The 27,453-nt window shown below is 44.8% G+C and overlaps 1 protein-coding gene across 11 annotated transcripts in view; it reads left to right on the top strand.

The window, feature by feature from the left end:
* ZMYND8 (zinc finger MYND-type containing 8) overlaps positions 1-27,453 on the top strand; it is a 125,272-nt gene that overhangs the window by 18,087 nt on the left and 79,732 nt on the right. For 5 of the 11 annotated variants that reach the window (XM_040439058.1, XM_040439057.1, XM_040439051.1 and 2 more), the window contains exons 1-3: positions 7,475-7,609; positions 7,826-8,747; positions 17,135-17,205. In XM_040439058.1, coding sequence (XP_040294992.1) covers positions 8,734-8,747; positions 17,135-17,205 — 85 coding nt within the window. In that variant the 5' untranslated portion in view covers positions 7,475-7,609; positions 7,826-8,733. The other 6 variants (XM_040439052.1, XM_040439060.1, XM_040439054.1 and 3 more) reach the window with 5 other exon arrangements.

Below are 27,453 nucleotides of genomic sequence, written 5' to 3'. Positions count from 1 at the left end.
CAGCATAAAGTTGGTGACAGGTTCCCTTTAAATCTTCATTTGCTCTTATCTTGGATGACATTTTGCTGCTTTGGAACCAATTACTCGACTTACAATGGTTTGAACATACAATGGTCGTCCTGGAACCAATTAATATTGTAATTTGAGGGACCACTGTATTGATAACCCGACTCCCAGCACCCTCACCGATCAGCTGTTTGAAGGGGCAGCAATGCTTGGGCCAACGCTCCTGCATCTAAATTGAGTACATTGTATAGTGGCGGTGCTTGGTATTGCCTCTCAGTCACATGCTCTTGAATGGAATTGAGCTGCAGAAAGACCCTTGTGACCATTGGAGGTGGCATTGTTAGGCAAGGAAGAGGCCACAGCACTCGTCCAAGTGTTGCGGTCCTTTGATACAGCTGATGGGCGTTGGTGCCATGCTAGGAGTCAGACCTGAGGATAGGTCATCAATATTTAAAGAGATTTTTCGGTAATATTCATTTTTAAGCAAGTGCCCGTAGTATGCCACCTGAAATAGAACATTCATTCTTACCTGCTTCTTTCTGCTCCAGACTTCCGCCACTGTCTCCATTTTCCGGTCCTCGCACTGTTTTCTACTTTCACACTCGCGTTTTGGGCAGATACGTCATGGATCTACAAAAACTGATCCGTTACAATAATACAACCGCATGCATCCGGTTGTATTATCTGTAACATAGCCAAAATGGATCCGTCATGAACAGCATTGAAAGTCAATGGAGGACGCATCCGTTTTCTACTGTGCCAGATTGTGTCATAGAAAACGGATCCATATTACTTATTACTTTATTTATTCTATTTAAAAAGTTAACACTCTAAATTAAAGATTAAAAATCCTCAGAGTGAGCGGTGAGACTGTAGTTTACATTCTGTATACCTCTTGTCAGTATACACCACTGGGTGGGATAGCTCCTGATATCGTTCTCAGGGCTTACCCAACTCCCTGTATCTTCACAGCAACTTTATATCTTTAATTTAGAGTGTTAACTTTTTAAATAGAATAAATAAAGGTATAAGTTTTATGTAATAAAAATAAAAGACAGTCAGTAGGTGACCCAAGCCACGCTCTGGTCGCACGACCCCTGAAATTCCTGTTATATATTTAAATAGCGTGGCCACCTCCTGTAGGACCCATATAGTCTGTTGCATGCAACATAGAAAACGGATCCGTCCCCATTGACTTACATTTTGGCTCCGTTTCATCATACGAACAAGCAAGCAGCGTTTTGGTGTCCGCCTGCAAAGCGGAATGGAGACTGATCGGAGGCAAACTGATGCATTCTGAGCGAATCCTTTTCCATTCAGAATGCATTAGGGCAAAACTGATCAGTTTTGGACCGCTTGTGAGAGCCCTGAACGGATCTCAGAAACGGAAAGCCAAAACAGCCAGTGTGAAAGTAGCCTTACATCCACCAGTGCTTGGTCACGTGCACCACTCCAGTCAGTGACTGGCTTCTGCGGTGATGTGCTGCTTATCACCACAGAAGCCAGTCATTGTGAACATGCCCACACACAACCGCATGTAACCAGTGCAGAGATTCCCATGAGCCGAAGTTACTACTTCGCAAAGTCTCCCGAGACTTCGGGTAATATCTTCAGAAATTAATTTCTACTGTAAAAACAAAAGTACAAAGGTTTTTACAGTAGAAATTAATTTCAGAAGATATTACCCGAAGTCTTGTGAGACTTAACAAAGTAAAACTTCGGCTCACCAGAGCCAACACATTTTAATACTGTACAGAGCGCTAACTCCACACAGTATTCTAACGAAGTTTTATCCATCCGAAGTCCATTCGCTCATCCCTAGTAACTTGCTCCGTACAGTATTCTAAGGAAGTTTTTTGCGAATCGACTTCGGGTGAAGCTTCCAAAGTCGATTTGCTCATCCTTAATGGTTACATAATAAAGTTCTGCCTGTCTGCTGCAACCACTAGGGTGGAGCTTTGAAAAGCTGTACAGTGAAATCCTAAACCCACCCTAGCTACATGGATCCACGTCTGTGCAGTGAATTTGGAGACCAAGATGGGCAATAAATAGTTGACATTAAAATATCAATCAGACTCCTTAAAGAGGACCTTTCATCTGAATCAAGTAAGTAAACTGAATATACATACATGGAGAGCGGCGCCCAGGGATCCCCCTGCACTTACTATTATCCCCGGGCGCCGCTCCGTTCTCCTGTTATAGGCTCCGGTAAAGTCACAGTTAGGCTCCACCCATTTGAGCCTGCCGGCGTCTCTTTTTCCTATGTTGTAGCGATGGCCAATCGCAGCGCTCAGCTCATAGCATGGCTAAGAGCTGAGCGCTGCGATTGGCCAGCGCTACAGCATAGGAGAAGGAGACCGCGGCAGGCTCCAATGGGTGGAGCCTAACTGTGACTTTACCGGAGCCTATAACAGGAGAACGGAGCGGCGCCCGGGGATAATAGTAAGTGCAGGGGGATCCCTGGGCGCCGCTCTCCATGTATGTATATTCAGTTTACTTACTTGATTCAGATGAAAGGTCCTCTTTAAGCCAAGATATTTATTTACTTAGATGAAAGATTCACTTTTAAACATTTTCTGGTATTTTATCTTTGGGAAGGGAGTATTCCCTGTGGGGTCACAGGATGCTTCTCATCAATGTTTTTGTCCTGGTGGTTATTGCAGTTCTGTCTGTGGCCACCAGGGGGCAGACTTGTAGCTGTGATTATCATGTCTTCATGTACTAACAATCAGTGGTTAATGTGTGAACACTTAATGCATAAAAAACAGAAAACAAAAGGTTAGGAATTAGATTTTAGATTGTGAATGACTGAGTGGACAGGGGCGATTTCTGTTATGTGAACATGCTCCTGAGATTGTTGTTCTCTACCACCGTGGGGTGCACAACCTTTTTTGGTCTGGGGGCCGCATTGTCACATCGCACTATTTCAAGGGGCGGCAAATTTAAAAAAATGTTGATCGCCGCTCATCTGCCCATTACACAAGCCAGTGCACAGTGACTGGGAAGGAGTGATCGCTGCCACAGTCATTCCGCCTTTCACATAGTAACATAGTACATAAGGCCGAAAAAAGACATTTGTCCATCCAGTTCCACCTGTCATCCTGCAAGTTGATCCAGAGGAAGGCAAAAAAAAAGAATCCAATTTTCCCTACTTTAGGGGAATAAAAAATTCCTTCCCGACTCCAATCAGGCAATCAGAATAACTCCCTGGATCAACGACCCCTCTCTAGTAGCTATAGCCTGTAATATTATTACCCTCCAGAAATACATCCAGGCCCCTCTTGAATTCCTTTATTGTACTCACCATCACCACCTCCTCAGGCAGAGAGTTCTATAGTCTCACTGCTCTTACCGTAAAGAATCCTTTTCTATGTTTGTGTACAAACCTTCTTTCCTCCAGACGCAGAGGATGTCCCCTCGTCACAGTCCTGGGGATAAATAGATGATGGGATAGATCTCTGTACTGACCCCTGATATATTTATACATATTAATTAGATCTCCCCTATGAGCGCTCTGCAGTGCAGATAATCTCTTTATTTAGATTATCTCATCTCCTGCCAGTCCAGTTATAGGGGCCCTGCAGTAACCAGTAAGCACTTAATCTTGCTAGTGGGGAAGGCGCTTATTGGTTAACACTTTAATGACCAGCCCTGAAAAGGCCTTAATGACCAGACACTTTTTTTTTGTAATTTAGGCCTATTGCGCACGACCGTATGGCTTTTTCAGTGTTTTGCAGTCCGTTTTTCACGGATCCGTTGTTCCGTTTTTTGCTTCCGTTGTGTTTCCGTTTCTGTTCCGTTTTTCCGTTCCGTTTTTCCGTATGGCCTATACAGTATACAGTAATTACATAGATAAAATTGGGCTGGGCATAACATTTTCAATAGATGGTTCAGCAAAAAGCGGAACGGAAACGGAAGACATACGGATGCATTTCCGTATGTGTTCCGTTTTTTTGCGGACCCATTGACTTGAATGGAGCCATGGAACGTGATTTGCGGGCAATAATAGGACATGTTCTATGTTAAAACGGAACGGAAATACAGAAACGGAATGCATACGGAGTACATTCCGTTTTTTTTGCGGAACCATTGAAATGATTGGTTCCGTATACGGACCGTATACGGAACGCAAAAAACGGCCAGTAAACGGGAAAAAAAAAACGTTTGTGTGCAAGAGGCTTTAGCATACATGGTGGTTCATACTGTTGTAACTATCTATTATCTATTATTTGTTGGACTACCAAAACAATTTTTATTTGGGGGAAACTGTACAAAACGTTTTTTGTTTTTTTTCAAATTATAGATCCTTATTCTTAAATATGCAAACTGACGCCAAAATGAATTATAATTATTTCCCTATTTTGTGTAGGCCGTTTTGTTATATAATATGTATAGTTTCACGTGAATGGGGTGGTAATGGTGACTGTTTTGGTTGGTGTGGGTGTTTTTTCTTTTATGTATTTAATTTTTAATATTTTTTTTAACTTCATTTTTAATATATTTTTGCTACATAACATGTCCCCCATGAGGTCATAAAAAGACCTTGGGGGACACCGTCTTTTGCACTTTTTCCTTTTTATTTTTTCCTTTTATTTGTATTTTATTAATATTTTATTGTATTTTTTTAAATAATTGGTTTATTACTTATTTCTTTAAATATATTTTTGCCACATAATATGTCCCACAAGAGGTCATAAAAAAAACTGTTGGAGGACATTGAACACTTTTTTTTTTAAATATATTTTTGCCACATATGTCCCCCAAGGGTTCATAAGAAAACAGTTGCGGGACAGTGAATACTTTTTTTTTTTTTTACTGACCCTGCAGCTCTGCGCTTCTCTGCCCCCAGACACCCAGCAATGACGTCGCCGGGTCCGCACTGCAGAGCGCTCATAGGGGAGAATGCAGAAGCGCTGATAAAGCACTTCTGTCTTTTCCTCGGCTTCCCCGCTCTCACTAATAGCCGGGGACCCTTTCTGCTCCTGCTACAGTGCAGGAGCAAAACCTGTGATCCATCCGCTGTGCGGCGCTCCTGGCAGAAACACAGCTGATGGGGGCCGCATGCGGGGGCCGCATGTGGGCCGCAGGTTGTGCACCCCTGGTTTAGACCTTCAGCAGGGAGACATCAGGCACATAAGTGCCAAAAATAACTGCTGACAATTCTCCGTCAAGAAAAAGGAGAATGTGTAATGGAGGTGCAGTGATCATGTGCATCCAGTGACTCGAGAGCTCTTACTTCTGCTGAGAACATGGAGACAATGACACCATTGTAATGGTTCCATCATATGTGAATTAGAGTTAGCAGGGTGTAGTCACATGGCCGTGTCCATTTTGTGGACCGCGAACTTCCCTTCTGTGTGCTTCCAAGTCATTAAGTCTACACCGCAATGCAGGATGCACACATCTGGTGTCCACAAAACGGACACGGCTGTGTGAATACACCCTTAGGCCTCATGCACATTGCCGTACTGTTCGCGTCTGATCCACGTTTCTGCAGATCGCACGTAGACCCATTAATTTCCATTGGGCTGCAAAAAATTCGTACATCAAACGGATGTCATCTGTGTGCTGTCCACATCCATGTGTCTGTTCTACAATTTCCTTGCTTTCTTAGAGCTTATGCACACGACCGTATGCCTTCCGAGACATACGGTCCGTGAGCGGGCCATATGTCCCGGAGCGGCATACATCGTGTGCATGGGAGCGCACAGTATCATAGGTTACTATGATGCTGTGCGCATCGGGCCGCCCGTGGGGCTATTGTCCCGCACTCGAAATCTATGATGCTGTAAGCTCCCGTGCGCACAATGTATGCCGCTCCAGGACATATGGCTGCTCACGGACCGTATTGTGTGCATGAGCCCTTACATTTAGACCATTTTCTATGCCTAAAACAGGTGTAGAGAATGGCAATGGAGACAGGCCTACCAGCCCGTCCGCTTTTTTAGTCCTGTCGTGAGCGGGGGAAAAGTGGCAGATTACTGCACAAAGAACCTTTTGTGCTGCAATCTGCGGCAGAAATAAGCATAATTTGGACATATTTCTGTTTAATAATTGACCCCCTAAATGATTATTGTTTCTCCGGGACAGGTTCTTTTTGAAGACCAGAAGCAATGCAATAAATGTAGTTTTTAATAGGAATAAAACCTAAGGGTATGTTCACACGCAATATTTTCTGCGCCAAAAAAAACTGATGCAGAATGTGCTTCAGGTTTTTTTGGATGCTTTTTTTCTCCTGCATCATGCTGTGTTCATATGCTGCCCTGTCCCGGATCTCCAAATGGAGATGGGAACAAAGCCTTACGCAGCTTTGACTAGGATTTTCATTCCTGTCCATTTTCCTGTGAGAATTGTGGTTGCTTCAAGAATGGACAGGACGCTTTTTTTATTTAATTTTTCTGAGATTTTGAGTATAGGTTGTCAGTATCAAAATCTCAGAAAACCTCTTTAATGTGCGGGTTCCCCATTGAAATCAATGTTTTTGTGCAAAATCCACACCAAAGGCCCCTTTCACACGAGCGAGTTTTCCGCGCGGGTGCAATGCGTGACGTGAACGCATAGCACCCGCACTGAATCCTGACCCATTTATTTCAATGGGTCTGTGTACATGAGCGTTTTTTTCATGCATCAGTTCTGCGTTGCGAGAAGAAATGCAGCATGTTCTATACTGTGCGTTTTTCACGCAGCCCCATAGAAGTGAATGGGGATTCAGTGACAAACGCAAGCATCCGGAAGCAAGTGCGGAGGCAATCCGTTTTTCACTGATGGTTGCTAAGAGATGTTTGTAAACCTTCAGTTTTTTATCACGCTCGTGAAAAACGCATCAAAACGCATTGCACCCGCGTGGAATAAGCTGAATGCAATTGCAGACAAAACAGACTTAACTTGCTTACAAAATAGTGCGAATTTCACTGAACGCATGCGGACCTAGTCCGTCACGCTCGTGTGAAAGAGGCCTAAAGTGTCACAAAATTGCAACAATAAATGAGAATGATTAGATGACGCTGCTGCTTTCTTAAAGAAGCACTTATTTGAAATAAATGTGTGGTGACTTACTGTAGTAGGGTAAGTCCTCTTCACTGCAAGTTGTGGGATGTGTATAGTGTGTATACATTGTAACAGCAGCTTCCAGATGACCTTAAATATAATTGTGATTAAGATCAGGAAAAACGACAGTAAGTGACAGTAAGTGTGAAGCGGCTTTAATGACAGGACACAATGGCTGTTCTTTGCATAAGAATGCCTAAAACAACAATTGGGGCAGTAGCCTCCTGCCCCTTTGTCTTAAGGCTGCAGGCATAGGCAGGCCTTCCTTCAGAGAGTACAGGCGACGCGGGGTTAATGCTCTGCAATTTGCAGCCAGTCAGGGCGGAAGCTGGGTTCTCTCTCTCTCTCGCTCTCTCTCTCTCTCTGTTGCTTTAAGGACAGTTTCATTCGGCCTTGGAGGATGGGGGAATAAAAGGTTTGTTCAAAAGATCTGACAGCCCCCGTGCTCCTCCTGTGTCCCGGGAAGGCCCTCTCTGGTTCCTAGTGTCACCGTTCTCATTGCTCCTTGCACTTTACCTGGATTCTCTGCTCCACAGCTCAGGGACAGGTCTCACAGGTTTGCTTTTATTGTGCAATTTTTTTTTCTGATGCCATTAATGTAACTATACCCTGTGTCTTTTTTTTTTTTTTTTTGGTGAGAGTATAGCTGTGTGTGAGGAGGGGGAGGTGTCATTGTGTATGTATGTGTTTGCTGGCCGTGGGTTTGTGCATTCACCTCCAGATCTGCACTGTAAAGGCCTAGCTGAGCCTGTCTCTTTCTCTCTCTGCACAGGATGGCTCCTGCCTGCAAGAGCTGTACAAAGATAATCACTCAGGAAGTGGCTCAGCCAATGGCCTGAAGCATTACATGTGGATTCCCGAAAGCCTCCAATCCTGCCCCAGCTTGCAACAGGGGAGTCTGATCATCAGGCTGAAGTGCCAAGCCCTTTCTGTCTGAGAACTGAGAGTCTGTCCTCCATGTTTTATAAGTATTGACATATAACACTGTAACAATGCATCCACACAGGTAAGCCAGAGCTTGTCTTTTTTTGTAGTTTATTCCCATCTCTTGGACACTGTGCTTTTGCAGGTTGCATTTCCGCGACTTCTCGGGCCAAATTCGCTAAACCAGCAAGTGTTTTGAATTTTGACTTTCTGGAGAGATCACATGGTTGGGTGCCATTAGCCAGTGACTGCTGCTGGGGGTTCCAGGGGTACACTGCACAATTAACTTTTTTGTTTTGTAAAGAGTGGTGGGTTTCTGCACAGCCCCCTTCACTCCCCTGTTCACCAAGGAAGATCTCTGCATTATTGTGTATTCCTGTGTCACATGCTGCTCAGAGGAACATGGAGGCTGCCTCAGCACAAGGCTTCAGCTGACGTACAGGCCACCAAGCAAAGCACACTTTATTCACCCTCTATCTAAAGGACAAGAGCCAGACTAACCCAGGACTGTTACTTTTGATACCGACCACAGAGACTCTCAGCATTTATGCCTGACATACGTCTGGGGCCTAGCTTTGGATTTTTCAAATACCACCATATCTGAAGCCTTTCTCCGGTTTACTTGGTGCCCTGTGGACCCGGCACAGTGTGCGTGTACATGATTTTTCTTGCTTTTTACCCATATATTGTTTTTTGAGATTTTTTTATTTTTTATGTTCTGGATATATGATTTCCTGAGGCTGGGAGCTAACCAATATGGATGTCAAACAGTAAGTATAAGAGCTGTATAACTAAGATGTGTTATTAATGGCCACTTTTGTTAAGGTTACATAAGTGTTCTCTCCGCAGGCGTGACCATAGATATTTCATGGATGCCAGTATACACAACCTGCATTTCTTATGATACAGTATTTTATTTAAAGATTTAACAGTATTCTAATGCTTTCTGATTAACCCCCTCAGTGCAGCTATTTTTCCTAACATTGGGTACAAGGCCTCTCCTGTGCCTCATAAAGGGTTAATTTGCTGCTCTCCATCGATTCATTTTTTTTGGGGTGGGGAGGGGGGGTTCTTTGAACGTAAAGGTAAGTGAAGGATTCTTGTGTAACGTAATGAAGGCAGCCAGGCTCTTGTAAGAGGGAGAAGGCAAAATGGTTGCATTGCTTCTGTGTGTGCGTGAGGTTGTTCTAGCCTCTGTCCTTTACACACCTTTTGCTTGTTTTACTTCCTGCCGTTTGCAAGTTCTTCGTGTCTACCGTGGATAGTAATGTATTCTGAAGGCACCATGTGTAGCTTTGGAAGGTCCCAGTAAGTGATTGCTGCAGGCTCACCACCCTGCGAGGGGATGGGGCTTTCTCCAAAATAGGCCTTTACTTGAACGCTCAGGTTTTCTTCCACCCTATATCAAGGTTTCATTTTAGAAAATATTATTTGATGCCAGTTCACCCCCAGCTGCCATTCTAATGTGAGGGTTCATTATTGATGATACTTTATGTAAGGGCTGCAGATAGCCTTTTTTTTTTTTTTTTTTGTCTCATTAACCCTTGTCTGCCCACAGCATTTTCTGGGTAGGTGCTTTGCCAGAGGTTTCTCTCCTTTGATTAATTTATGCAGTGACAACCTGGCAGATGGTGTCTGTCACTGACATTAACCCTTGGAGACGTTCCTTGCAGTTAAGGATTCTACAAATGGAGCCAGCGTCATTGACGTCACCAGCAGTCTCCATCTTGTTAGGCAATCGTGTCAGCTGTCGGGGTCATTTAAGACACACAGGCTTTTATAAAGGAAATGTTTGTTACATGCCGTTTGGTTTATTGATTTATTTATTTTTCTCTCTTTTTGCCATCATCTCAGATTGCAGTGATGTGTCCACTTCGTCACTAAGGACATCCGTGGAGTTTTATGGATGGGCCATTTTAAATGAAGATTAGGCCTACGACATTAGACTTTATTTTATATATCTGTGTGTGTGTATGTCCGTATGTGAGATATAACACACGTAGCTGACATACCTGATGCACTGGTAATGGATAAAGGGATCCTTGACCAGCACCAGACATTTTGTGTCTGACATTTTATTGCAGCCATGTTGTGCACTGAAAGGGTTAAACGTCTTCTCCATAGTGTAACAGTGGCTAATAGTACATGCTCCAGTGTTTCCTATTGCTCGCTGTGATGGGCAATTGGACAAATGAACATTTGTACAGGCCCCAATTGATAAGAATGGCCCTGTTTTTCACCTATGTAGACACAGCAAAGATGCCTGCATTGCAGCAAGATGTCCGAGAGGGAGGAAGGAGCAAAAAAGAAAAAAAAAAAATCCAGCCCTATTGGCCAATCAGATATCCTCTTAGTTTTTTGAGCCAATGGCAGCACAGAGCTGGTTAACAGCTGATAACTGGAGAGTGGAGGATGGCGTGATTCTAGAAGTTTCCCTGAATGCCAGTGACGCACGTCTTTCATGGCAGAACGTGCCTGTGCAGCGCAGGATCTGAACAGTCCCTTATAACAGCATGCCACAAAGTAAAACACCTACTGTATGTAGTCAGAATGGACTGAATGATGGATTGGCCAACTAGCAGTAATGGATCTTATTCAGGTGGGCGACGTTCACATCCAGTTGCTGTCCAAATGTAGAATGGACAGCACTCGGACTGAACGCTGACCCATTCTAGTCAATGGACCAATTCACATATGTAATTTTTCCACATGACCCATCAGACCATGCAGAGAAAATTGCAGCATGCACCATATACATCCAATTTTCCCTCAAGACTTTTCCATTCAAATGAATGGGTGTGTAAGGAAAACAGACAGCCCATGGATGCCATCCATGTGCTGTCCTGCCACTGCTACATCAATGAGGTTTAGATTGCTTTTGTGAAAGAGCCCTAAAGGTTAGGCCAGATGGTGAGAAGCCTCGCTGTACAGGAGCATTGTGGCACATACGGATGTAAATGTCCCTGAAGGTTATAACAGGAGCGGCTGATATCAGTTTTTATATATGGCGGTAAATGTCTCTGGCGGTTCTCAGCACTGGAGATACGTGAGATGCAGTAGTGATTGTGGGGGATGGGAGATTTCTACACTCCTTGTTACTCATCCCTTGGTAGAACACTTAATATTGACTTCATGTTGACTACATATAGTTAATTTGTAACCAGATACATTAGTTTATTGAGGAAGATAACTAGAACTGTGATATTGGTTCCCTTCTTTCCTTTAGGCCTCTTGCACACGAACGTGTGCACCCCGTTGCCGTATTGCGGATCCGCAATACATGGGTGCTGTTCGGTGGGCATTCCGCATCACGGATGCGGACCCATTCACTTCAATGGGCCCGCAAATCCGGAGATGCGAAACGGAAGCACGGAACGCTATGGAAGCACTACGGAGTGCTTCCGTGGGGGTTTTGTCCCGTACTTCCGTTCCGCAAAAAGATAGGACATGTTCTATCTTTTTGCTGAACGGCTGGATCGCGGACCTATTAAAGTGAATGGGTCTGCGATCCGCTGCGGCTGCCCAACGGACTGTGTTCATGCATTGTGGGCCGCTGAACGACCACATGGCGCACACGTTCATGTGCAAGAGGCCTTAGTTTGGAAATTCCTAGGACAGTGATGGTGAACCTTTTACAGACTGAGTACCCAAACGGTAACCTAAAACCCACTTATTTATTGCAAAGTGCAAACACCGCAATTTATCCTGAATATCAATATAGTATATCTTTCATGTACTTTATCATTTAGCTTTAATATCCTGCTTGTGCTGTTCATAGTGCGTCCTGTGCTGATGAATGGCAGGAAAAGTTTAAGGTATATTGGTACACCATAGACTTTTTCTAGGGTGTAGGTGCCCACAGAGAGAGCACTGAGTGCCGCCTCCGGCACCCATGCCATAGGTTTGCCACCACTGTCCTAACAATACAGACTACGCCATAACTGTGTGTACTTCATCTCAACAATTTCACTCCTGTACATACAGCTCTGTAGCCCCCTGCCATCTGCCTGGTAGAGGTTTGGATAAATGCCCATTGACGGCGATGCTGGGCACCTGCTGTGCTGCTATACTTAGTTCAGGGTAGTATGTGTGTAGATCAGTAACATGAGTCTGTGGCCAGATAGCCATGTCTTCCATCTATGTTCCCACCAGCCCAAGCTTTGTGTTTTTTTGTAGCTTTTAATATGCTTTATTTTCTCACCATTTTCACGATATCAGCTTGCTGTCACTAAGGCCTCAAGAACACGACCGTATGTACTTTGCAGTCCGCAAATTACGGATGGTGTCCGTGTTGCATCCTCCTTTTTTTTTTTTTACATACTCATAGACTTCAGTGGATCCGTGGTCCACATTTTTTGCGGGATGGACATTCGGATGCAGAAAGCAAATGGATCATCCTGGTGTTTTCTGCATTCGTATGTCCGTTCCACAAAAAGGTAGAATATGACTGCAAAATGCAGACCACGGCCTCGTTGAAGTTAGTGGGTTCGCAAAAAAAAAATGTGGATGGCATGCGGCCCACAAAATGGACATGTCGTATGCATGAGACCCAACTTAAAACACTCTTGTTTACATGAGGGTTGAAAGTCCATCCAGAGCTATTACTTCTCCTAGCTGACATTTTGCTACAATGTATCTGTGTAAATATATGGATACAATTCAAACCGATTTTATTAAGAAGCTGTGTTTTACCTAAGGCCTCATGCACATGACCGTTGTGTGTTTTGTGGTCCGCAAATTGCGGATCTACAAAACACGGATGGCGTCCGTGTGCGTTCTGCAATTTGCGGAATGGCACGGACAGCCATTAATATAACTGCCTATTCTTGTCCGCAAAACGCAACAAGAATAGGACAGGTTATATTTTTTTGGCAGACCACGGAACGGAGCAACGTGTGCTGTCCGCATCTTTTGCGGCCCCATTGAAGTGAATGGGTCTGCATTCAAGCCACCAAAACTGTGGCTCAGATGCGGACCAAAACGGTCGTGTGCATGAGGCCTAAGACTGGAAAACCCCTATAATGCTAGTCTAAACTTTCCAAACTGGCGAAGCTTTGCCGATCGGTGTCTGGACATTTCAGAGAGCCCTATGTGTCATGGTGGTATGAATGCCATATGAGACGGGATTGGTATACAGCCAGGGGAGTTAACTAGATCCTACCATAAGCTCCAGCATTAGAAGACTGGGTTTTATCTAGAGCTGGAACAGATTTGGTTTTGCTGGACACCAAATTGCAATGATCATCTTGTGGACTGCCGGGACCACATTTAGATTTTTACTACCACACTTTTGCCGACACGTATCTTGTAGGATCAGTCAGGTTGAAATCCACTGTGTCACATACCATTTTTTATTTTTTTTCCCCCTCTTGTGGCATATAATATAGGTCAGGCATCCTCAAACTGTGGCCCTCCAGCTGTTGTAAAACTACAACTCCCACAATGCCCTGCTGTAGGCTGGTACCTGTAGGCTGTTCGGGCATGCTGGGAGTTGTAGTTTTGCAACAGCTGGAGGGCCGCAGTTTGAGGATGCGTGCTATAGATGCTGCCGGTCACTACCGACATGCAGGATCTATAGCCAGGAACCTCATGTCTTTGCATGGATTTAGCTTTTACACTTGCAGGTTGTGTTGGCTTTGTCTTTTGAACCTCTCATCAGGTGAATCCATCTTTAGTAGAAATGTACTGACGTCTTCTCCTGGACCACATGTCTAGTGGCAGGCAGAATAATTCTGTGCAACGTTGTCATATGTAGATGTGTGCAGTGTTTTTTAGTGTCACAGGACAGGTTGGTATTAAAGGCATATTCCTATTTCACACATTGGTGGCATATAGCTAGGATATGCCATCGATGTCAGATAGGTGTGGCTTCTACCCCTGGGACCCGCCCCTTTTTCCAGAACTGGGGCCCCTGAAGTAAAGGAGAGCACACAGTGCATGCACAGCTTGTGACATTGATGATATACCCGAGCGATATACCATCAATGTCCCAAATGGGAATGCCTATTTAAAGCAACCGGATATATCAGGCTGAGTGTGGTAGATAACAAGTGAATTATAACAGGGGTTTCTTTCTGTCCCATGGAAGCTGCAGACTGTATCTATCTTGACTGTCCACTGACATCAGGGGGAAATTGCTCAGACCGCCATTTCATAAGTGGTTCTTAGCCCAAAGTGTGCTGGAGAGAGATGCTGTCCCCTTCAATTGTATGGTGGCTTTCGGTCAGTGATAAGGACAAGATAGAACATAATCTGTTTTTTGACGTCCGTTATTCACTGACCGTCAAAAAAAACTGCTTAACCCGTTAGACTACCATTGTTCTTAAAATGGACGTGTGACACCCATTAAGAAAATCCTCCGTCACACATCGTCTGAATATAGCTTAAGGGGCACCGGCCCTGATTTGCTGTATAATTTATGCCATGATGGCAAATCTGTCGGGCCATGGAATATAATGCCTTTCCTTGCATTGTTCCTTTGAAACTGGCTGACCTGTTACATGTGTACTTGGCAGCTGAAGGCATCGGTGTTGGTCCCATGTTCATATGTGCCCGCATTTCTGAGAAAAATGATGTTTTATTATATGCAAATGAGCCTCTAGGAGCAACGGGGGCGTTGCCGTTACACCTAGAGGCTCAGCTCTCTCTGCAACTGCCGTGCCCTCTACACTTTGATTGACAGGGCCAGGCAGTGAAAAGATCGTTATTCCTGACCTTGTTAATCAAAATGGAGAGGCGTTGCAGAGAAAGCAGAGCCTCTAGGTGTAACGGCAACGCCCCCGTTGCTCCTAGAGGCTCATTTGCATATAATAAAATATCATTTTTCTCAGTAATGCAGGCTCATGTGAACAGGGGACCAACACCGATGTCTTCAGCTGCCAAGAAGACATGCAACAGGTCAGCCAGTTTCATAGGTACGAATCACAATTTTTATTTTAACAGAATGTATGCTTGCACAAAAACTTGTGGCTTTTTAATGCCAGTTTTCTGGTGCTAAGTCCATGATAACTTCCTCACATAGGGCGGACACTTACCACATCATGCTTAGGGTGTGTGGTGGGCTATATGGACAAGAAAAGACCGCATTTTCACCCTTTTTTGGGCAGCAGTGGAGTGAGAAACATTTGCTTTGGATAACATCGGTCAGTAGGCAAGGAACATTCAACATGGAGGCTGCTGTGTTATGCTGTTGACCTTCAACCTTTTGAGAAATGATTTATTCAGCATTAGTAACCCATCCTTTGCCATAATTTTTATTTGCACCTTGTAGTAGATGTTTTATGATGGTGGTTTGTGTCTCGCACAAGGTACATTCCCTCCTGGGCCCCAGTCCTCCTTTATGGTGTGATGCCACGGTAGGCACAGTCTTTGATGACCCCCCGCAGACGGCTGTAGTTTAGTTCTTTCCCTATCAAGAAAGATTAGGTTCTTTGTTGAGAGCCCAGACTGGTGTATCTAGTAAGACTCCACTGTGACCGGATGACAGGCCTGTAATCCACATGGAGCTGCGGCCTCTGTGCATTGAGATGTGTAAATCATACCTCTCTTCCTGTCTGAATTTTCTCTAAACATTTGGTTTTCATCTGCTGTCGCTGGAATAGAAGGCGATTTTCCCCCCTTTGCTGTTGTGCTGTCGGTGGGGGAGATGGCAGCACTGGAGTCTACATATGCCCTTACTAAATAAACTGCTTCCATTTTAGCTCTAGTGCAGGAATGGGGCAGTGCATTGCTGCCAGACGCCATTTTAAGAGCCTGCACAAGGTACATAGCCCTCGATGACTAAGACTGTGATAGGTGAGTCCTTCTGAATCAGCTCCCATTCCTCCAGCACCTCATCTTCCGCTATTACACATGCCTTACATAAGTTTCTTTAACATTTTCATGAAGCCTGCTCGTTGTACTGTTTGCTGGGACATGGGGAGATTGGATCTTATTTTTTTCTAGGCATGTCACTTATAAATCCTTTCAATGCAGGGTTACAGATGTGTTGGATGCAAAGCAAGCCCAGATATGCGGGGTAACATTATATGCAGGTCTGCAACAAATGAAAGGCTGCATGCAAAGCCAAGTGCAGGGGACCTGGGGTAAAACGAGAACAATTTTAGCTTTTAATGTCCATGCAAATAAATGGTTAACCCGGAGCAGATAGCACTAAGGAAATGCAGTGCACTTCTGGTTACAGGCTCTCCAGCAGGCAGCATTAACCTTGTAAAGGGTGCACTAATAAACTGATTCTTAGATGACCATTCTGTAATTGATCTATATAGCTGATTATCAGTTATATATGATGCGTGTACCTGCACAATTAATAACCAATGCATGGTAACCCTTTCCTTGTCACAGTCTATGATTTCCTAGTGGATCCTTCATTCATATGTCAGACAACAACAAATGCTTGTGCTTTAAAAAAAAAATCCCCCCTCCCCCATCAATCTTACCTTACCAAGTCTCAATCTGTGCAGCCTTCTCTTCGGAGAGGTTTTTTCAAGTGTATGTATCCATATTAACTGAGAGGTTTTGTAAATGACTAAGATTGAATGCACTAGAAGCGGCTGCTCTGGATCTTGTATATAGTTGCTCTGCATGGAGAGGATGTCATGTATAATTCTCTGATTGTCTTGAAGGTGCCCAGGGATGAGAGAGGGGTTACATGTTTATTAAAGACTGTGTTTTTTTTAAATTTATTTTTTATTTAGTATTTTAAAATCCTGGTCTTGCTGTGAGTTGCTCAGTGCAGACGCTCTTCTTGCAGGATCCTGTGGGACTGGTCCAGTCTCCTGAATTCTGACACTGGAGGTGCAAAGTGCTCTTTACCCTGCACCACTTCTTCTTCTTATGTTGTGGCTGGGTTCTCATTTTACCCCCCCCCCCCCAAAGCATCTCCAGTTAAATGTATGTATCATTGCCTCTGTTACCTGTAACAATCTGCAGCCTCAGAAAGCCTCAGTGCTGCTATATTGCTCTCATGTTTCCAGGGTGGACATGGTTAAATCTCAAGCTGTCACCTATCTTCTCTCCATCTATCAATGTATGAGATTGACACCAGTGAGGGATGCTTTGTGGAGTGAGGGGATCCACATGTGTGTATTTGGGGGTCAATGTGCATGGATGCTGATGACATGACTGGGTCACTTACCCTCTTTCTTTGTCTCCACAGTTTGGCAGAGGAGGAAGTGAAGATTGAGCCGGAGCTGGTGGAGGGGATGGATGTCACCACTCGATCCAAAGGTGAGGAACACTGCTGCTATTTCACGTCTGCTCTTCCTTCACCTAAACTTACAAGTCAGGAGGCAGCATACACAGCACAGCATTATACCGCTGACAGTTACATGGTTTTCTGGAGAGAACTGGATGCAGGCTTTATGGGGTTAACCCCTTTCACTGCTACAGTGATTTAGCTTAATCCTCTGGGAGAGTCCGATTCAGCAGATGGGTATTGTAGAGCTGCAGCTTGTTTCTTCCCTTACGCCTCTTTAAAAAGTGATCACAACTTTGTATTGAGTGGACGGGGAGATGATCAATCCTCACGACTCCCCCAGAACAGATCTATGACGGTAGCCGAGGATTTCTGGTAGTAACCAGTAAGGTGAAATAGAAAGGGCCTCTCTGATGGACATAAAAGATGTCACAGTATTTCATGTGGCAGGGCGTTACTCGCCTCCATGTTTGTTTGAAGAGGCTTCTACAAATGGGGTCATGCCTAACAAAATGAATACGTCTTCGTATAAATTAATTTTTTTAAAATCATGGATACACCTGTTGTTTTTAGCGGGCGAATACATTTGCGCTGTCATGAAGTAAGAAGGCCGTTATATAATGATGGTATCGGAGAAAATCTATTCATCATATTGATGGGGAATGAGCAGTTTTAGAAAGATAGGGGTGCAGGAAGCAGGCATTTAGAGCTTTCGTTTCTGTTAGCAGTTACATGTGGAGTTGCCCTTTAAGTCTTCCAGCTGCTGTTCAGCTGTGGCTTGTGCAGTGGTGTCTTCCTGTGTGTTACCACATGAGAAGTGTAGCAGATTCAGTCTAAATAAAGAACTCGCCAACATTTGCACGTAGGAGTGTTGTACAACCACCACAAAGTGCCTAAATAAACATTGCTGCGTGTATTCCGGTCATGGCACCCAGGACGTTGTCATAGATGTGCCCTACCTCCTCCTCCTGTTTCTCCCATATTACTCTTGTCAGTTCTAAATCCATTTAAGTAATAGGCAATCTGCATGAAAAGCGCTGTTTAAACCCTTATAGTTTATAATGTGCGGGTTGATGTAGCATTCTTGCTCTAAATGCTCAGATTTGCCTGGCAGGCAGGCACCATTTTGTTTACTTCATCAGCAGTGTCCTCAAAATGGTGGCTAGAGAAAATCTTGGCAGGGGCCTGCTGTTTCCAGGCTGACTGTGTGTTTTCTTTATCTGATGCAGCCCACACCCACAGACACGTGATCCCATCATCTGTGGACTATGTGACCCCACGGAAGCTTTGATGCAAGTCATTGATCACTATATAGGATTCTACTGTCCTGCTCAGAATGCAGTTTGTCCCCTTGACCTCGAGAAATGCTGAAATGTTCCCACTGCTCTTTCTTAAGGGTAGAAAGAAGCCAGGGATAAACTGAGGGGACAAGGAGTCTGATTACAAGAGGGGCCATCCAGAATCGGGGACGGAGACTGACCCTGAGAGTGTATGATTCATAGCTTTCCAGTGCAGCGAGCAATGCAGCGGAGATGGTGTTACACAATCACACACCCAGCCTTCCTAAGCTCTTCAGACTGCTTAGTGCAATGGCTCATACCCTTGTATTGCAGATTTCTGTGAGGCAGATCCTCAGCATTTTACAGGACGGTTTTAAGAAATGTCATCCACGCCAAAAAATCTGCAGCGTATAGGGACCTACAGTGCAGAGTTTAAAACTGCAACATAATTTGACATTTTCAAAGCATGGGGTGAAATCAGCTGCAGATCTGCATCAAAATCCATGACAAATTGACATGTAACATATGCAGATTTTGCCCCATGTGGCTGTGCCGTAACACAGGATGTTTGAAGATTTCTTTTATATGACTGTTCAGGTCATTGATGAACAATTGGAGGAATGTTACTGAATATAATATTGTAATGTGGAAGAAATAGAGGTGAATGGTAAAGTTCTCTCCTTGTTGGGTGAAGGTCTGGTCAGCAGGGCATGCACTTTGGAGAGTTCAGTGTGAATGGGGACAGTCTGAATGCAGCCCCCCCATGTCGCTCTTCAGGGGAAACAAAGTTCAGAATGTGTAAGCTGGCCATACACTTCAGATAGCTGTTGGCTTGAACGCTCATTTGGCTGACAGCTATACCCTCTAGCTCTAGATACACACGCATGCGTTACATGGCCAAGCATGCATGTGTTCTGATCAGAAAAAGGGCAGTAAACTGCTGCCAACATCTGCTGTCAGGGAGAGGTGGAGGGCCCCCATAAATATTAGGACGGCCGCTCTCTTATGGAAACATTATGGATGCCATATCTAGTCATGTTACCTATGCGTCTAGCCCAGGGCTGGTTCATATATGGTGCCTTTGTATCTAGCCTAGGTCGAGTTAGGCTACTTTCACACTAGCGTTCGGGTGTCCGCTTGTGAGCTCCATTTGAAGGGGCTCACAAGCGGCCCCGAACGCATCCGTACTGCCCTAATGCATTCTGAGTGGGCGCGGATCCGCTCAGAATGCATCAGTCTGGCAGCGTTCAGCCTCCGCTCAGCGAGCGGACACCTGAACGCTGCTTGCAGCGTTCGGGTGTCCGCCTGGCCGTGCGGAGGCAAACGGATCCGTCCAGACTTACAATGTAAGTCAATGGGGACGGATCCGTTTGAAGATGACACAATATGGCTCAATCTTTAAACGGATCCTTCCCCCATTGACTTTCAATGTAAAGTCTGGACGGATCCGTTCAGGCTACTTTCACACTTAGATTTTTTTTTAAACTATAATGCAGACGGATCCGTTCTGAACGGATCTAAACGTCTGCATTATAGGAGCGGATCTGTCTGTGCAGATATCAGACGGACCCGCTCTGAACGGTAGTGTGAAAGTAGCCTTAGTCATCCAGACCTAGTACGGTTCCTGTGTATGTAGCCCCGGCTGGTTTTCTCTTAGTCTCTTAGTGCCTGTTTATCTAGCACTGATCAGGATCTGTCATTTGTTTGCATGTATTTATCTAGGGTCTGGTTCTGTCTCTGTGTATTCGCCCCAGGCGGGTTTCAGACGTGGTTCCTGTTTAACTACTTTGGGCCTGGTACGATCATGGTGCCAGTCGGTATTCAGTGGAGGTTCTGCCTCCTTAGACCAAATGCCTTCTCAGCTTTCCAGGTGGGGGATGGGAGAGGAGGGGGAAGGGCACACATTTGTCTTCTGTGGGGGGTGATGGGCATCCGTGCAGTTTATTTTCTGTGAGTGTAGCAGCATTAAATGTTTCCTTCTTTTTTACCTGGTAATATTACATGGTGCATTGAGCCCACCCGGCAGCCCCCACTGTCAGTGCCACATATCAGGCGGAGTGCTACGTCACGTTTTCCATGGCAACCTCCTCTTTGTGCTTGTGTGCCGCGTCCGCTGTGTGCCTCTTCCCCAGGGATTCTGTAACAATGCGTTCTTTGTCCTTCTGTTTCTTTCCCTCAGATGGAATGTGGTGTCCCGCTTATTCTCAGGCATCAGGAACGTGACGTCCCCATTCCAATAAAATACAGTTCCCCATTAAGTACATTATTAGTTATCTGTGTATATGGGGTCACCAAAGCAAGTGTAGTTATAACAGCCAGGGCGGCCATTTTTAGATCAGTCATTTGCTCTTCTGGGTCATAATAAGTCTGTATATAGCGCCAACCTATTCTGCAGCACTGTACAAATCAGGGGTACATGTACAGACAAAATCAGACATCACTCAGATAGGTTATTAAATATTCTGTGGACAATACAACAATATAAAATATACCTGTATGGACAGAAATCAAATTCTGAACACTTAGTGTGGCCTTACACATTAGATGAACTCTGACCCAGCGTGACAATTTGAGAGGGGTAGGCTGACAATCTAATGTCTATGAAGGTGTCCTAACTCTGCCCCAACTTTAGAAGTGGGGGGGGGGCATGGGGGTGAGCGTGTTGGATTTCACCATGCTGATCCTTTGTCCTCACCAGAGCTACTTGACAGTATGTTTCTTACTCTCCCTGTTGAGAACACATGCACCTTCAGCGGGGATGTTCACACACCAGATTTTGAAGACATGCTGAAAAAATGTGCGGTTTTGGCACTTTTTTCAGCTTCCCATTCATTTCAATGGTCCCGCTCCAAGATAGAGCATTGTGTGACGGGGTCCTAAGGGTGCCTTCATACACGGCAGATTTTGTTGCAGAAAATTTCTGCGACTGAAAATCCGTTTCATCTGAATGGGGCTTTCAGAAATCCATGTGCTTCATGGCAGAATAACCTCATTCAGATGAAAGGAACTGATTTTCAGTCTCAGAAATGTTCTGCAACAAAATCTGCCGAGTATGTATGCACCCTAACCCAGCGGACTTATGTGTATTGGGGGTTGGGAGGGAAACTGTTGCCTGAGCAAATGTTTAGCTGACTGACCACTGTCTAATTATATGGCCACCTTTTAATTTCTTTGTCAGCCGTAAATGTGACTGTAGGTTGCCCCTCCCCCCTTTATGCTTCTCTTCTCATTGTTTGTGCTGGCGGGGGTTAAAGGAATAGGATCACTTTTTTTTTGTTATACTCATTGCCCTGTGCCAGTCATTTATGTGCAATGTTAGACTAGTATTACACTGGGCGATCAGGCAGACGATTGTCGGGAAGGAAGTGCAGGAGACCGCTGCTGTTAGATGCAATGATCTCCTCCACAGTGTGGGCAGGAGCAGTCGCTAATGTTATCATTCTTCCGCGTACTGACTAGTTGTTTATAGGCAGCAGATCATGATTAGAGAGCATAATCTACCACCGGCAATTTTTTTTTTTTAAGCCTGCTTAAAAATCTGGATAGTCCGATAAATGAGCATTTGCTCGCTCATTGGGTAATCAGCGTCAGTATTGCAATGCCAGATCATCGCTAATGAGTGTTCATACAAACGCTCGTTAGCAATGATTTGGCTGACCATTAGCCTGTGTAATACACATTCACACGACCGTATGTGTTTTGCGGTCCGCAAACTGCGGATCCGCAAAAAAAATGGATGGCGTTCCGTATGGCATCTGTTTTTTTTCAGGATCCATTGTAACAATGCCTATCCTTGTCTGCAAAACGGACAAGAATAGGACATGTTATATTTTTTTTGCAGGGCTACAGAACGGACATACGGATGCGGATAGCACACTGTGTGCTGTCTGCATTTTTTGCGGACCCATTGAAATGAATGGGTCTGCATCCTATCCGGGAAAAAAAACGCAATGGACACGGAAACAAAATACGTTCATGTGAATGTAGCCTTAGGTGTAGCCGTTGATCACAGCTTTGGTGTGGGGAGGTGGTAATCAAAGAAACTACACACATCAGTTGGAAGCTTGCTGCTTATTGTTCTGTAGATGGAGCATACTGCCTTGTACACGCTCTCTGTTTCCATCTGCATTGCTGACACCGTAAGATGGGCTTTGTATCCTGAAGGGCTGCACATTGAGGCTTTTGATTCTTTTTATTTTTTTTTATTTTTTTTGTCTCCAGGCTCCAATAATGCATTGTGAAGCTGCTTCTTAGTTATATCTGTTGCTGGGAAAACTAGGTGAAAACCAACATGTCTGCCCTTACATCTCCCACAGAAGGTTTCATCCATGTTTCCTAGACTCCTACGTTCATCTCTGTTTCCTGGACTCCTGTTCAATGCAAGATCACCGAACTGTGGGCGACCATCTCTGTGGGTGCTGCTGCAGCCGCATTTCTTGTCACCCACACTCCCCTAACGCAAAACAGATGTGTGTGTGTGTATGTGTATATATAATTTGGCACACAGGTACATCAGGTGTCCGGGAAGGTTGTAGACAAGGTCTCATTCCTGAGATATTCCCAAAAAAATGCATTAGCCAATAGAAGCTTGGTCACATGACCCTTATCAGCCAATAGATGCTCGCAGGTCTTCCAGCCTCCACATACACTGTTTTACTCCAGGTTTCCATAACAACCCAGCTATTTATCTTCACTGCTGTAGGAGAGCTTTAAAGGAAATCTGTCACCAGGATAATTGCTATTGAAGTAAAGCCATGGCCTAATAGCACTTAGTACCTTATTTCAAGATGTGCCTTTGTTCCAGCAATAGATGTTTTTATCCTCTGAAAATCCAGTTTATTTGGTATGCAAATGAGCCAGTAAGGTGCCCAGATGGGCGTCACTCTTGCAGGAAGGAGCCCAGACACGCGCCCTGCCACAATGTGTCCACCCTCAAAAGACTTAAAACCCCGTCCCCAGGCCCTGCTAAGCCACACCCCTGATCTGGTTAGGCTACGCCCCCTCCCACTCCTGAGCCGACGGGGATTAAAAAATAAAAGGTAAAAATCAACTTCTGTCAGCTGCCGGGGTGGGAGGGAGGGTGACTTTCTCTCTGCAGCTTACACTCAGACAGCACAATGCTGCTGTCTTAGAGTGAGCTGTTCAAAAGGACACGCCCCTGGCCCAGTTAGGACACGCCCCCTCCACTCCTCAGGTGACCGGGATTGAGAAAATGAAGGCAAAAATCAACTTTTGTCAGCTGCAGCGGTGGGAGGCAGGGTGACTTTCTCCCTGCAGCTCACACTCAGACAGTACTGTGCTGCTGTCTTACAGTGAGCTGTTCAAAAGGACACGCCCCCGATCAAGTAAAGGCCACTGTTAAGGGGACGGGCCCCTGTGGAGGTCACTGTCAAGGGGGTGATATGCTGTCAGAGTTACTGTTAAAGGGGAAGGCTGCTGTAAAGGTCAAAGTTAAGGGGGAGGGCTGCTGTGGAGGTCCAATTTTAAGGGACGTGGGGGGGGGCTGTGGAGGTTACTGTTTTGGGGGCGGGGTGCTGTAGATGTCACTTATAGTGGATAGTGTTTATATCCTTTAACAACACACAAACATTAAATGAAATAGATTAAATATATCCGAGCAAAGCCAAGTTTTTTCTTTGGATTACGTTAGTATACAGTCAAGTCCGGACTGGGCTTGTGCTCCCGTGAAAGCAACAAAGGTGAGAGCTGTCTTATATATGTTTGGAACTTGTATGTATATTATTTTCTTTTAGCTGGGGAAGCGCTTTATTACAGCTCTTTTTCACATTAGAGGCCGGTTTGTACCTGGATCAGAACGATCACTTTATCAAACATGAGTAGATGTCTGATGGATCAAAGCGAATAGAGGTTTATGGGTGTGTAGACGCTGTTTGATAATATGCAGTGTGTAATATTCAGTGTATACTGTATATAGTCACACATCGCTCTTCTACTGCTGTGAACACCATAGACAGTCTCTGTGTTATCACAACCCCAGCTCTGCAAAATGTCTGATCTCTCCCTAGAATTCAGTGCAGCTATTAACGAGCACTAATCCTGCATGGACACCACTGGCTGCACTGTGGGGGGAGGGAGACGAGCAGAGTAACCCCTGCTTTTCCAGTACACACGAAGACTGCCTGCTTCTGCTCTTCTGCAGCCTAGGAAAAACTGGGAGAATGGAAATGGGGTAGTAGGTTAATAGCTTACTACTAATGCCAGCATCCTTATTTTATTCACATTGCACAAAACATGGATGTCTTGTGTGGTTGGCATTGCATGACCCAACATTGTTCCTGTGATATATATTTAAATACATATCCTGACTGTCATAATGCTGGTGTATCTGATGGACGTGCACTTTCATGCCCCTATTTGTCATGTTAGGGGTATCACTGACAACCATGAGGCCTGGTCACACGTTGAAGGAACTGATCCTGGCTCCAGTATCTGTTAATAGCACAAGCAATTAGTCAGAACATGGGCTTGTGCACCCCATGTTGGTCACTGTATTGCATATATGGACACACTGACAGGTATATGGCTTGGTGGTTGGAGTAATGCAGCCCATCATTACACACCCCAACCCCCAATTAACGTCCCTCTAGGGCAGTGTTTCCCAACCAGTGTGCCTCCAGCTGTTGCAAAACTACAACTCCCAGCATGCCCGGACAGCCTTTGGCTGTGCGGGCATGCTGGGAGTTGTAGTTTTGCAACAGCTGGAGGCACACTGGTTGGGAAACACTGCTCTAGGGTAAGACTGCATGCACATGACCATTGCCGTTTTGCGGATTACGCATTTCTCTGTTTTGCGTCTGCATCCATTCTGCAAGTCCTCAAAATATGGCTGTAATATTTTCATTTGTCATCCGTTTTGACGGACTGCAAAAAAATAAAAAATACAGGAGGAGAAAATTGGGGCTGTCCCTTGAGTTTACAGGCAGTGGATCTGCAAAATGCAGATGGTTTTAGTGTGCCATCTGTGTGTCATCCGCATTTTGCACATTCATTGACTTGAATGGGACCTTCACATTTTGCCGCCAAGAATAGGACATGTTCTAACTTTTTTGCAGAACGGACATACAGACCAATAGAAATGAATAGTTCTACGTGTGATCTGCAAAAAATGTGAATCGGATGAGGAAGAAAAGTAGGGACGTAGTAGCAGATAATTTGATTGGATTATTGTTATAAATTTGTTTATAGAGCAGTGTCCTCTCCTGTTGTGCAAAAAAAAATAATCTAAGTGAGACCACTTTTACATGACTGCAATGTAGCATGGTGAAAATGTCTGGCCTTCTCACAGTTCTTCATCTTAGGATCCTAGTCTTTTGTCCTGCTATCCCACCCCAAACGTATAAGATCTTAGGGTTTCTAACAGTTTGAACCCCCACTAATTCTATTAATATGCCACGAATGTAAAGCTGACCATATACATCACATTTATGTCAGCTCTACCCACTAATTTGGGATGGAACACCTGATCTTCTAATGTAAAACTACAACTCCCATCATGCCCGGCTGTAGGCTGATAGCTGTTGGCTGCCCGAGCAACAGCTGGAAGTCCACAGGTTGGGCATCCCTGTTCTAATGTGTATGGTGGAACCTTGATGCGAAATGCCTGAAAAGGGTCAGGTATGTTGGATTTCAGCCTGCCTAATCCTTTTGGGGAGAAAAGCGCTGCCAGAGTTGTCTGGTAGTGCCTTTCACCCCTCTAACCACTAAGGATCAGGAGAGAGCGATTGGCTAAACGAGGGTTGGTCCAACAGTTAGGGTTGGTCCATACACATACAGCGAACAGCTATTACTCCCAATCCCCTCATCTCCAAAATAAAGATTGGACATTGAAATTCAGCATGCCTAATCCTTCTCTTACCCCTGTTATCTCTTAGATTGTTGACTTTGGCCGTCAATAGCCTAATTTTTTTTGGGGGCCTTTAGGCCGAGTTCTCACTATTGTTTTAGCCTCCGTTTATAACAAAAGTCACAATACTCGGTTGTATTTCATTGGCTTATTAATACAATGGTATCCATTGGATTCTGATGCGTTTTTCCTTATTTTGAGGGGAAGATACGCGCTGCATGTAGCACTGTTGGTGGACACTTCTGGCGGAGTCTCTGACAGTAGTATGAACAGAGCTTTATCCTGTACTGATCCAAAGTTACTGCCTGTATTATACCCCAGAGCTGCACTCACTATTCTGCTGGTGGAGTCACTGTGTACTTACCTTACATAGCTTATCCTGTACTGATCCTAGCTGAAGTCTTTATTCTAAAGCTTCAAAGCTGAAATCTCCCAGCATTTACTTCATGGCCGTGTGAACTCTGTATTGCAGTGTGGACTCATTGACTCGAATGAGTCCAAGATCCGCAAGATACGGCAACAGCTAGGAAATGTCTTTTGTAGTATGGAGGCACAGACCAGAAAGCCTCCTTATGGGCTTCCGATCTGTGACTCCACACTGGAAAAGATAGGAAGTTCAAGTCAATGGGTCCATATCCATCATGCAGAGTTCACACAGCTGGTGCCCCTGTTTCGCGGAGCCGCAGTTTGCGGTCTGCAGTACGGGCACGGCAGCCATACGGTCGTGTAAATGTTAGTTTCTGCACAGACCTTGTGATTAGAATTCTTGGAAGTATATTTTTAAGACCAGGCTCCGTACAATCATCTGGTGTAGGAAAAATTTCACTTACCACTGCTCAGATCTGTACTAGTTAAAGGCCCCTTTACACTGATCGATTTAGCAGGCGATTGTTGGGAAGGAAGCGTTTCTTCCCCGCAAGCGCCTGCTCAGTGAAGGAGACCTCTACATTTACATGCAGAGATCTCCACAGTACGGGGAGGAATGATTGCTAATGCCATCGCTTGTCCCCATACTGAATTATTGTTTGCCGGCAGCAGAGGCTGTTTAGGCTACTTTCACACTAGCGTTCGGGGCTCCGCTTGTGAGCTCCGTTTGAAGGGTCTCACAAGCGGCCCCGAACGCATCCGTCCAGCTA

Source organism: Bufo bufo, chromosome 6, assembly GCF_905171765.1.
Source record: "Bufo bufo chromosome 6, aBufBuf1.1, whole genome shotgun sequence".
Taxonomy (NCBI): domain Eukaryota; kingdom Metazoa; phylum Chordata; class Amphibia; order Anura; family Bufonidae; genus Bufo; species Bufo bufo.
The sequence above is the reverse complement of the archived record's forward strand: the minus strand, read 5'-3'. Positions and strand labels throughout refer to the sequence as shown.